Source organism: Stenella coeruleoalba (assembly GCF_951394435.1).
Source record: "Stenella coeruleoalba genome assembly, chromosome: 15".
Lineage (NCBI taxonomy): Eukaryota > Metazoa > Chordata > Mammalia > Artiodactyla > Delphinidae > Stenella > Stenella coeruleoalba.
In genome coordinates, this window is record NC_137161.1 from 72,205,666 (window position 1) to 72,217,152 (window position 11,487).

An 11,487-nucleotide genomic window follows, 5' to 3' on the forward strand; every position below is an offset into this window, starting at 1 on the left:
GAGAATCCAGAGAGAGTGAATCAGCCAGGGTTGCCGCCCTCTGGGGAGACAGAGACAGCCACAAGCAAGAGTGACACACAGCACTGGTGCTAAAAATGTAGTGTAATAATGAGATAAACAGAGTACTTTGAGAAGCCAAGGGAAGGGATAATTATACCCTTCCCCCTGCACCACAACCCTTCCCCCTGCATTTCTCACCAGGCTGAGCAGCCCTACCATCCTAGTTAAAACTCTGAACTCCTCCCTCCTTTGCTCTCCACAAGTATATCCAATTGGTTTCCAAGTCCTTTCTATCCATGAGAAAAATTGGCCCCTCCTCTCTACACCCTTCACCGTCTTGCCCCTGCCCTGTGTTCAGACTCTAATCAGCTCTTCCCTGAATTATTCAAATAATATTTAAGAAAATAACATGTACACACCTGTCAGAATGGCTATCATTCAAAAAGACCACAAATAACAAATGTTGGCAAGATGTGGAGAAAAGGGAACCCTTGTACACTGTTGGTGGGAATGTAAATTGGTGTAGCCAATGTGGAAAACAGTATGGAGGTTCTGCAAACAACTAAAAATAGAACTACCATATGATCCAGCAATAGCACTCCTGGGTATATATCAGAAGAAAACGAAAACACTAATTCAAAAAGATACGTGCACCCCAATGTTCATAGCAGCAGTGTTTACAATAGCCAAGATATGGAAGCAACCTAAGTGTCCATCAACAGATGAATGGATAAAGAAGATATGGTATTATATATACATATATAAAATATATATACATATATATATACATACACAAACACACACACACGTAATGAAATACTACCTACTCAGCCATAAAAATGAATGAAATTTTGCCATTTGCAACAATATGGATGAACTTGGAGGGTATTATGTTTAGTGAAATAAGTCAGACAAAGACAAACACTATATATTATCGCTTATATATGGAATATAAAAAACAAAAAAAAAACTATCGAATACAACAAAACAGAAACAGACTCACACATCTAGAGAATAAACTAGTGGGGAGAGGGAAAGGAGAAGGGCAAGATAGGGCTGAGAGATTAAGAGGTACAAACTAAAATAAGCTACAAGGATATATTGTACAGCACAGGAAATACAGCCAATTTATAATAACTATAAATGCAGTATAATCTTTAAAAATTGTGAATCACTGGGACTTCCCTGGTGGTCCAGTGGTAACGAATCCGCCTTCCAAAGCAGGGGACGTGAGTTTGATCCCTGGTCGGGGAGCTAAGATCCCACATGTCTCGGGGGAACTAGGCCCGCGCGCCACAACTATTGAGCCCTCGTGCCTCAACGAGAGAGCCTGCGTGCCACAAACTACAGAGCCCACGCGCTCTGGAGCCTGTGTGCCATAACTAGAGAGAGAAAACCCGCACGCCACAACTAGAGAGAAGCCTAAGGGCCACAAAGAGGAGACGGCACGCCGCAATGAAAGATCCCACATGTCTCAACGAAGATCCCGTGTGCCGCAACTAAGACCCGATGCAGCCAAAAAGAAGGAAAATAAATAAAATAAATATTTACAAAAAAAATTGTGAATCACTATGTTGTACACCTGAAACTTACATAATATTGTAAATCAACTATACCTCAATAAAAAAAAGAAAAAAAGAGAAAAAATGGCATTTATATTCATTTATTTACTGTATAACCAATACATATTCTCATGGAAAAATTAGCAAATGCAAATGGTTAGAAAAATTTACATCTAATATCATTCCATGATATATCCTCATTTTGATTTTCATCCTTCTAGATTATCTCATATGCCTGTACATATGAATAAATATATATTCACAAAACTAGGATCATAACTTTGGAAACCTGTTTTCATCACCTTATATATCTATGATCATAAATACACATCTACATTATCATTTTTCTAGATGCTTAGTATTCAGGCTGATTCCCATTCTTCCCTGTGATAAACAACGCTGAGCTGAGATGACTGTGTTTGTGGTGCTATCATTGTGCACTTGTCCAACCATTTCCTTGGGCCTCATTTCTATAAGGGGAATTACTGAGTCAAAGGAAGTCACATATTTAAGGCATTTGTGCATACTAATAAATGCCCTCAGAAAAGGCTCTTGGCTTGGTTAAGTGCAGAGATGATATGAATTAGCAGTGACACAATATTCCATTTACATGCTTATTAACACCAACAAATTATGCCCAATTATTCCTGTGATAAGGTTTGGGGCCTGTTTGTAGAAAGGAAGATCCCCCCCTTGAGTTTCCTATGGGGCACTGAATTGTAGACAGCAGTCTTCCCATTTAATAATCATCTGGATTAGTTCTTTTTCATCTCTCCATCATATCTTCATAGCTACCTATGGCCCTACCAGACATCCCTGAAAGGGTTTCTATGTCTTTAGACCTGAGTTCAGGTTCAGACCCAATAACTCCAGGCTTTGTCTTCTCAAAGTCAGAGCTAGCTCTCCAAGTGAGTATGGCATGCGGGCTGGCCAGCCTTTGCGGGTTTCCTCCAAGAGGGGCTGGCTCTTTGCCATTTTGGTACCCTCTTACCTCTGTTTCCCAGCACATGTGCCTGGCACATATTGGACCCCCGGGAAATGTTTGTGGAACAGATGATTAACTTACCATCTCATCTGCAGCTTCCACTACTTTCCTATTATGTAAACTTTTGACACATTAAAACAGAACTATTATCTATCTTCCTCTTTGAGGATAGATCTTAATCATCTTTGGATCCCAAGCTTCTAGCACATAGTAGGTTTGCAATTAGTATGTGGGCCATTGTTCATTTCATTCCCTCTGCCTGGAGTTCTTCATTTTAGGCCCACTTCAGCCAGGCTCTGGACTTGGCTGAAATCTTACCTGTCCTGAAAGGATCAGCTCAAAAATGCCACCTTCTTCCTTGGTTACTTCAGCCCAAAGTGTAATAACTGATATTTTTTACTAAGTACTTTACACCTCAACCATTCAAATTAAGTATTATCCCCATTTTACAGTTCAGGAAACAGAAGTAACTTCCCCACCCAAGGTTAAATGGGAGCAAATGACAAGGTCAGGAATCAAACTCTGCATGAATGAACTTAAAGACAGTGTCTACAGCCACTAAACTCTTACAGGTCTCTCTCTCTCTGTACTGCATTCCTATCACATCTTTGTTTATTAGGTCGGTATACAATCTGTCATATCATCTGTATGTCTCCATGTTCTACTGAGCAGAGAGAGCTCCCTGAGGGATTTCTTTGTATTTCCAGGGTCTAGACTTACGGTTGATGATCCATAAGTATGTGTTGATTGACTTGTGCTCCATGTTTACCCGTGTCTAACATTCATGCATACCAGGTACACAAAACCATACAGATTCATTCCCACAAATAAGAACTCTTCCTACTATCTTGAATCGGTGAACGTAACTCTCTCACGCCCTTAGAGTTCTTATTTATCATGATTTGTTTGCTTGCCCCTTTAAACTGGTAGCACCCCAAGGACAACTCTTACACGTGTTTCATCTCTTTACCAAACTCTTGACATAGCACTGAGGTACTAATAAATGTTAATTGATATACAAACCTTGGTTACCCCTCTCCATCATTAGATGGGCTGCAGACACTTACAGGCACCCCACCCCCTCCCCAAAGGCAACCTTGCCCAGAGTACAGATACTGGGGATCACACCCCTGGGACCACTGGAACACAGCCCCAGCCAGGGTCCCACCAAGCTGGGAAACAGGGTTTAATGTTTTAGCCTCTCCCTGGGCTCCCTTGGTAGGGCTGTAGACCTGTCCCTAGTCTCCCCATGGCCTCTTTCTTTGTGTCCCTGTCTCTCTTTGTCTCTGCCTGTTTCTTCGTTCCTCTGCCTCTGTTTCTCTCCAGGTTCCCTGCCTTTTCTTGTAGTTCTTCCGACTTTGCTTCAACGACTTTATGTCTCTCTTATTTGTTTCTACATGTGTTTGTTTCTGGCGGCCAATCATTTGCTCTTGTGTTTTTGGTCTGCTGCAGTCTCTGACTCTCTGCCTTTGCATCCTCTCTGATTCAGGGCTCTTAGGTTACGACTCCGGATCCAGGTCTGTGTCCATCGGCCTGCCTCTCCTCAGCATTTATCTGGCGTCTGCCACTAGCTCCCGCTACTGCCTGTCTCCCCCAGCCCAGCCCCCACGCGCGGCCCTCTGCCTCGCCGACCGGTCCCGCTTTGTTTCCCGTGTCTCGGCGCCCCGCCCCCGCCCCATCTGGGGTCTCCGCCGCCCTCTGCCGCCCTTTGTCTGCCTTGGTCTTTCCCCCACCCCTTTCCCTGGGTCTGCCTTTGGATCTCTCTTTGTCTCTCCGGGCCGGGGTGGCTGGCGCTGTTGGCCAGCTCCGGAGTTCGGCGCGGGTGGCCCGACACAGCGACAATTAGGAAGTCTTCGGCCCACCACATCCAGCTCCAGACCAGGAGGCACACGGTTAATACCACCGAGTTCGGGCAACTGTCCTCGGCTCAGAGTAGCCCTCTCCGCGGCACGCGGCTGCCCGCCGGCCACAGAGCTCTGGAGGACGAGGGCTGCCCCCACAAGCGTGCAGCTCCTCCAAGGTCCTAGAGCGGCCGGGTGCCACCCGGCGCTTCCGCTTCCCGTCCCCGCCCCCGGCGGCCGCCCCAGGGGAACGCCTGGGACGGAGCCCCCTCCCCGTTTGGCGCCGAGCCCACATCCCCGAGCCGTTGGCGGCGCGGGCACCGGAGCCCCGCCGAGGAGCTCCGGAGGGCGTCGGGGTGGCGGAGGCGGCTGCTGCAGCGGCGGCGGCGGGAGGAGAAGGGGAGCGGCTGCGCTCCGGAAGGAGCAGCAGGTGCAGGGGCGGCTGGCGGCGCGGGTGGGGATCACCGGGAGCCGCGCCCCGTACCTCGGACCCGAACGCTGCCCGGTCCCCGTGCCGGCCAGCAGAGGGCAGGGCGCCGCCGTCCGCACATGGCTGTGTGACCGTGAAATTGTGTCTGTCCCCTTGCTCAGGGCGGCGTGCCGGCGATGGAGCGCTCGGTGGGGCCCTGGGGCGCGGATCTCCATGGCTCAGAGGACAGGGAGCAGCTGAGAGGCACCCGCACAGGTGAGGGCCAAAGCGGTGCACCGCCGTGGGCAGGTAATGGCCGGGTGAGGACCCCGGTGCTGGGCTCTGCCTGGCCCAGACCCAGAAAAATCGGACATGAACTGTGCTTCCGGGGGGTGGGCGGGTGGGGGGGGCGGGCGGGGAGGAGGAGAGCAAAAGCCAAGGGATGGAGCCAGTGTTTCTGAGCACCTACTATGCGCCAGGCCTTGAGGGGCATCATTTCAAGGACTCCCTCTCCGTCCCCGACAGTGATCAGCAGGCTTGCTGCCTCTGCCCTACTTCAGGCCTCATTCTGTCTCATCCCGGCAATTGCAGCAGCCTCCCCTCAGCCCTTTTCTCTCCAGTGATGCACTGTGCAGCCACATTGATCTAAGTCCAGATCTAATCCTGTCTCCCTTCACAAAAACCTTCCCTAGCTCCCTTCTGCTACTAATTAAAAGCCTTAGCCTAGTGTTCAATCCAGATCTTACATGCTTAATCTAGTCTCAGCATCCCTTTCCATGGTTTACTCTTTTCTCTGCTGTGAAAGCCCAGCCCTGTCTCTTTATTTCCTCTCTCTCGTGACAGCACAGTTATTCTGAGCCTGCAATTATAATTTTTTGTGCCTATCTCTCTTACCCATCCTGAGGGACAGGTGTGTGTCTGGGTCCTCTCAGGTACACACAAGATGATTGAAGTAATAAGTTACAGACTGGGCTAATATAAAAAAGATATAATGTAATTAGCAAATACCAGGCAATATAATGTAGGGGTTAACACAGACTTGAGAATCAGACAGACCTGAGTTAGAAACCTGGTTTTGCTACTTTATAACTCACTTTGAGCAAGTGACTTAAATTCTCGGAGTCTCCATGTTGGGTAAAATGGGGGTAGTTAACAGTATTACCTCATAGGATTGTTTGCAAGGATTCAGTAATGCTTGGTTAAGTTATTGGCACATATGAAGGGCACGGTAAAAGGAAGTTACTGTTACTGAGAGGCACAGACAATAATAAGTGCTTCAGAAATTCAGAGGAGAGAGAGCAAGAGAGATCCTTGCAACCACAGATGGTCAAGGACGCCTTTCTGGGGAGGTTGCTATCAAAGATAGGGGCTGAGCCAAAGGGCAGGGTCTACAACTCCTTTTTCTTTCCCCAGGTCTAGGGAGTGAGAACGTGGAGATTTCTCAGCCAGATGAGTTTGAACATGCCCCACAGGAGGATGACTTGGGGTTCAAGGAAGAGGAAGATTTGGCCCCAGGTCATGAAGTAGGAAATGCCTCTCTCAAACCCGAAGGCATTCAGACCTGGGATGACTTGTGGGTCCAGAGAGTGGGACCTGGGAAACCACAGGCCCGGGACAGAGGCCCTCGGCTCCTGGGAGAACCACGCTGGGGCCAGGCTAGTGATCGGGCTGCCGTGTGCGGCGAGTGTGGCAAGAGCTTTCGGCAGATGTCAGATCTGGTGAAACACCAGCGAACCCACACAGGGGAGAAGCCCTACAAGTGTGGGGTCTGTGGCAAGGGCTTTGGGGATAGCTCTGCCCGTATCAAACACCAGCGAACTCATAGTGGTGAAAAGCCCTACAGAGCCCGGCCACCAGCCCAGGGCCCCCCAAAGATTCCTCGATCCAGGATCCCTGCTGGTGAGCGCCCCACCATCTGCGGTGAGTGCGGCAAGAGCTTCCGGCAGAGCTCTGACCTGGTGAAACACCAGCGGACACACACGGGCGAGAAGCCCTACAAGTGCGGGGTCTGTGGCAAGGGCTTTGGCGACAGTTCTGCCCGCATAAAGCACCAGCGGACACACCGGGGGGAGCAGCCCCCCCGGCCCGTGGTGCCCCGACGGCTGCCATCTCGAGTAGCCACGGCAGCCGCACAGGGACCTAAGGCCCAGGATAAGCCATACATCTGCACTGACTGTGGCAAAAGATTTGTACTCAGCTGCAGCCTCCTGAGCCACCAGCGCAGTCACCTGGGGCCCAAGCCTTTTGGCTGTGATGTGTGTGGAAAGGAGTTTGCCCGGGGCTCAGATCTGGTGAAGCACCTGCGGGTGCACACAGGAGAGAAGCCTTACCTCTGCCCCGAGTGTGGCAAGGGCTTCGCTGACAGCTCCGCCCGGGTCAAGCACCTCCGCACCCACAGTGGCGAGAGGCCTCATGCCTGTCCGGAGTGTGCCCGCACCTTCAGCCTCAGCTCCACCCTTTTCCGCCACCGCCTCACTCACGCGGAGCCCCAGGACTTCAGCTTCCCAGGCTACCCCCTCGCCCCCCTGATCCCCAGCCCACCCCCCAGCTCAAGCCCACCCCCACCTCCCCTTGGCACCAACCCCCCGCTGACGCCTCGAAGCCCTTCGCACTCAGGTGATGGCCCTTTCGGCCTGCCTGGCTTGGAGCCGGAGCCTGGGGGCCCACAGGCTGGGGAGCCGCCTCCACCGCTGGCGGGTGACAAGCCCCACAAGTGCCCTGAGTGTGGCAAGGGTTTCCGCCGAAGCTCGGACCTGGTGAAACACCATCGTGTACACACGGGGGAAAAACCCTACCTCTGCCCTGAATGCGGCAAGGGTTTTGCCGACAGCTCTGCCCGGGTCAAGCATCTCCGCACCCACCGCGGTGAACGGGCTCGGCCACCACCACCATCCACTCTCCTGAGGCCACACAACCCCCCTGGCTCAGCACCCACGGCCCCTCGATCCCGAGTCCGGGCTCAGCCCTCTGGGCCCAGCCAGCCCCACGTGTGTGGCTTTTGTGGGAAGGAGTTTCCCCGGAGCTCGGATCTAGTCAAACATAGGCGTACACACACCGGGGAGAAGCCATACAAGTGTGCAGAGTGTGGCAAGGGTTTTGGTGACAGTTCTGCCCGCATCAAGCACCAGCGTGGGCACCTGGTCTTGAGGCCCTTTGGGACAGGGGATGGTCAGGCAAGGCCCCTCAAAGAGGAGCCACCAACGGGACTGGAATGATGGGGTCCAGGGTGGGTGGAGGCCCAGGAGACCAAAGGGGAGGGTATCTGCCGCTTAAGCAGAGAAGAAAGGGCCTGGGAGGCAGTGGGAGGGAGAAGGAGGGGAAGAAACAAATGGGAGAAAGGAGTGGATAGATAGCAATAGAGATTTGGAGACAATGACCTTGAAGCTCAGGAAACTCCTGGCTGGGCTCAGTCAGGACCTTGCCAGTGTGGTTTATACCCCCAGCTTCTAGAACACTGCCTAGTATACAGTAGGCAATAAATATTTGTTGATGAACAAACTGACCTTAGCCTGAGGGCCCTTAAAGAACTCTAAATTCCTGCTGCCTCTTAACCTGTAAATTGACCCCTCCCAACCTTGCCCCTGGGAGACCAGCACCCTGAACCAGGGTTTGTTAGACCTATGAGCTTCAACAATGAGACTTCTGAGGTTTAGGGTGACAGAGTGAGGCAAGGCCATCTTGACCACCCTACTGATGGTGAGAGTATTGTTGTGAGGCAGGCAGTACCCAGCCTCAGGCCGCTGGACGTGGTCTTAGCCAGGAAGAGGACACTTGGAGAGGCCAGAGCTATCTGCCCTGGAGAAGCCCAAACTGCCCTGACACCTGGACACGGCAGAACAGGTCAGAGACAGCAGAAAGAGCAGTCATCTGCCCTGGGTGCTAAGCCCAGGTCCTGGTGGACGGCAGCAGAGATACACTGGCAGAAGGGCAGTACAGGGGTGAGGAGAAGCCAGGGAAGCACCAAGGCCTGACAGCCACATCTCCATGTGTCTCGCCAATAAACTGCTTCTTGTCTGAGGCTTGGACTCTTGTGTGCGTGTGTGCGTGGTGAGGGGTGAAAAAGGTGCCGAAGGGTCGCCACAGGCAAAACCCATAAGCCATGTTGTAAACTCGCTCTCTTTGAGCCCTGTCAAATAAAGAAGTTGGGTTGTCATAGCTGCTTTTTAGCTCTGACAACGGGTTAAGAAAACGGCCACCAGGCCTGTCAGCTGATGCCTCAGACCTGAGTTCTGGCTGCCCACAGGAGCCACCTACGCCACAGGCTCGAGCGCGACCCTTAAAAGGAAAAACACTCGGTGGGAGCGTGGGGGGTGGGGGTGGGCGGGTGTTTTGCGAGCGCTGTTGCTATGGCGACAGGTACCGGGAGAAAAGTGGCTGGCAGGAATTGGTACCAGCTCAGAAGACCCCGACACTGATGTTCTGCTTTCTGGGAAACCCCACCTCCCTGCGACCCTTTTTTTATTTGTCGAGAAACAGGTCATTCGTCTGCATAGCCCAAAGGCAGGGCCAAGGGGATGTCTCTATCCCCCAGGAAAGGCAACCGTATTTCCCAGCCATCCATGCGTCATTAGGTGCAGGACTCCAACTCCTAGCTTTTTCCGAGGAGGGCGCCAATAGGGAGGAAGGGGAAAAAGGAACTGACCTGATTGGCCAGGGACAAAAAAGACTAGGGCGGTTCACCCATCTAAGAAATGAAGTACAACACTCCCTACAACTTCGCAGGCTTGTCGTCTCAGCTAATTTGCGTGCGGGAACGGTCCCCGGGTAGAAGCTCTCGCGACATCTTAACCGTCGGCCGGGCTTCCTTAGAAACCAATGAAAGCTTGCTGCAGCGCGGCTCCTCCCAGTCCTCCCACCCCTGCCAAGTTGTTAAACAGATTCGAAATCCCAGAATTTTGAGTTCAGGTCTGGAGTGCTCAGCGGCTTCTGTCCTAAGTGCACACAAACACCCATAGACCTGAATGGAGGCCTTTGGGGCTTTGGGAAGATCCTCCCTGCTGGTTGCCGTGTCTCACCTCCCTACCAGGTTGGCCTCCAACGTAGCCTGCAGTGAACTTTGTAAAATCTGACCACTTCACTCCCCTATTAAAAACCCTGCCGTATGTGCGCATGTCCTCTCTATAAAACTGTGGTTTCAGACCCGTGCCTCTTAAATATTCTGTTTTTGTAACTTGGAATGCCCCCCTTCCCAACGTGTTAACCTATCCAAACACCTCAAGTGTTACTTCCTCCCAGAAGCCTTCCCTAAACCTCCAGCCTGGTTAGAACCCCCTTCATCTGATGTGTTAAGCTCCCTTAACACATCGAGAGCTTCTTTAGGATAAAGAGACACTCAACAGCATTACCTACTGTGTGCTGGGTACTGGGCATAGAAAGATGAATAAGACAAAGTTTCTGCCCTCAGTTTCTACGCAGAAGCTAGACATTGAACAAATATTTTCAAGTGTGGTAAAGACTATGCAGGAAGCAGGCATGCAGGAGAGACTCCCACATGGTTCAATGCCTCTCCAAAGAGGCAATTATGTTAAGACGTAAAGAATGACTTGGAACAAGCCGAGAAAGGAGGAGGTGGGAGATGAGATGGCGAATGGTGTGTTCTATGCACCAAGTCCTTGGGATTCAAGAACTCAAGTAAACTTCTAGTGAGGCTGAAGGCAAATAGTGAAATGCAGAATAGTGAAAAGTGAGATAAAGACTTCCAAATTCAACTTTCTACCTCCCAGTCCTAAAAGGGGCCTGGCACACAATAAGGCTCACTCAATACTTTGGTGAACGATGTCCTTGGGACATGATGTTCTCTTCACGAGAGTTTACAGTCCCACAAACTGCTACCTCTTTGTCCATCTGGCAAACTCCCACTCATCTTTGAAGGTCCTTTACATTTATCTCTTTGGTGAGGCCTGCACCCAATATCCACTCCCTTCCACGGGGCTGTCAGAACACCTATTGTTTCCTTTTCATATGTATATAATATATATATATCATATACATATATATTTTTAAATCACCTTCTTTACTAGACTGTGAGATTCTCAAGAACAAGAACTAGCTCTGATTCCAGATAGATACTTGTACATGTTCCTCCTTTTGCAAGCATCTGTTCCAAAGTCCTCCCACAGTAGGAGGACCTTCCAGTAGGGACTTTCGCTGCTCCCAGCTGAGCCTCCTCACTGATTCTCTGAATTAGGGGAAGCACGCCTTGCCTTTCGCTAGAGTTCCTGCCATAATCTGGCCCCGCCTGCCTCTTCTCCAGCTCCCACACTACATTTCCATTAACTCACTTGGCTGCAGCCATACAAGCCTTCTTTCTTTTCCTCAAACATGCCAAGCTTAATCTCACCTTAAAGTCTCTGTAGTTCTGTCTAGAACATTCTTCATCTAGATTTTCAAATGGCTAACTTTTTCTCATCATTCAAGTTTCATCTCATATATTATATCCTAAGAGATGCCTTCCCTGCTCACATTAAAGAAGCTCCCAACCATAGCCACTCCTTGTTGCATCATCTGGCCCTATTTCCTTCTTACACCCGTCCTTACCTGAAATTATCTTATTTACTTGTTGACATTTTTTACACCTTGAGAAGTGCCATGGTAGCTAAGATTTTTCTCTCTTTTGTTCACTACTGCATCTCCAATATCTAGAATAGTGCCAGGTACATAGTAGGGTTCAATAAATATTTGATGAGAGAA

At 50.4% G+C, this 11,487-nt stretch overlaps 1 protein-coding gene across 1 annotated transcript; it reads left to right on the forward strand.

Annotated features, from left to right (window-relative positions):
• Nucleotides 1–4,265: 4,265 nt before the first annotated feature.
• Nucleotides 4,266–9,035, forward strand: ZNF48 (zinc finger protein 48). The gene is made up of 3 exons (XM_079944941.1): nucleotides 4,266–4,818; nucleotides 4,980–5,073; nucleotides 6,211–9,035. Exons 2-3 carry the CDS (start codon nucleotides 4,995–4,997, stop codon nucleotides 8,010–8,012), a joined length of 1,881 nt encoding a protein of 626 aa, XP_079801067.1. The 5' UTR covers nucleotides 4,266–4,818; nucleotides 4,980–4,994; the 3' UTR covers nucleotides 8,013–9,035.
• Nucleotides 9,036–11,487: the final 2,452 nt, after the last annotated feature.

What these genes read in the sequence shown, in the direction of transcription:
- ZNF48 (XM_079944941.1), top strand. Translation starts at nt 4,995, where the DNA reads ATGGAGCGCTCGGTGGGGCCCTGGGGCGCGGATCTCCATGGCTCAGAG. An exon ending in GCTGAGAGGCACCCGCACAG is followed by an intron (nt 5,074 to 6,210) that starts GTGAGGGCCAAA and finishes TTCTTTCCCCAG; the next exon opens with GTCTAGGGAGTGAGAACGTG.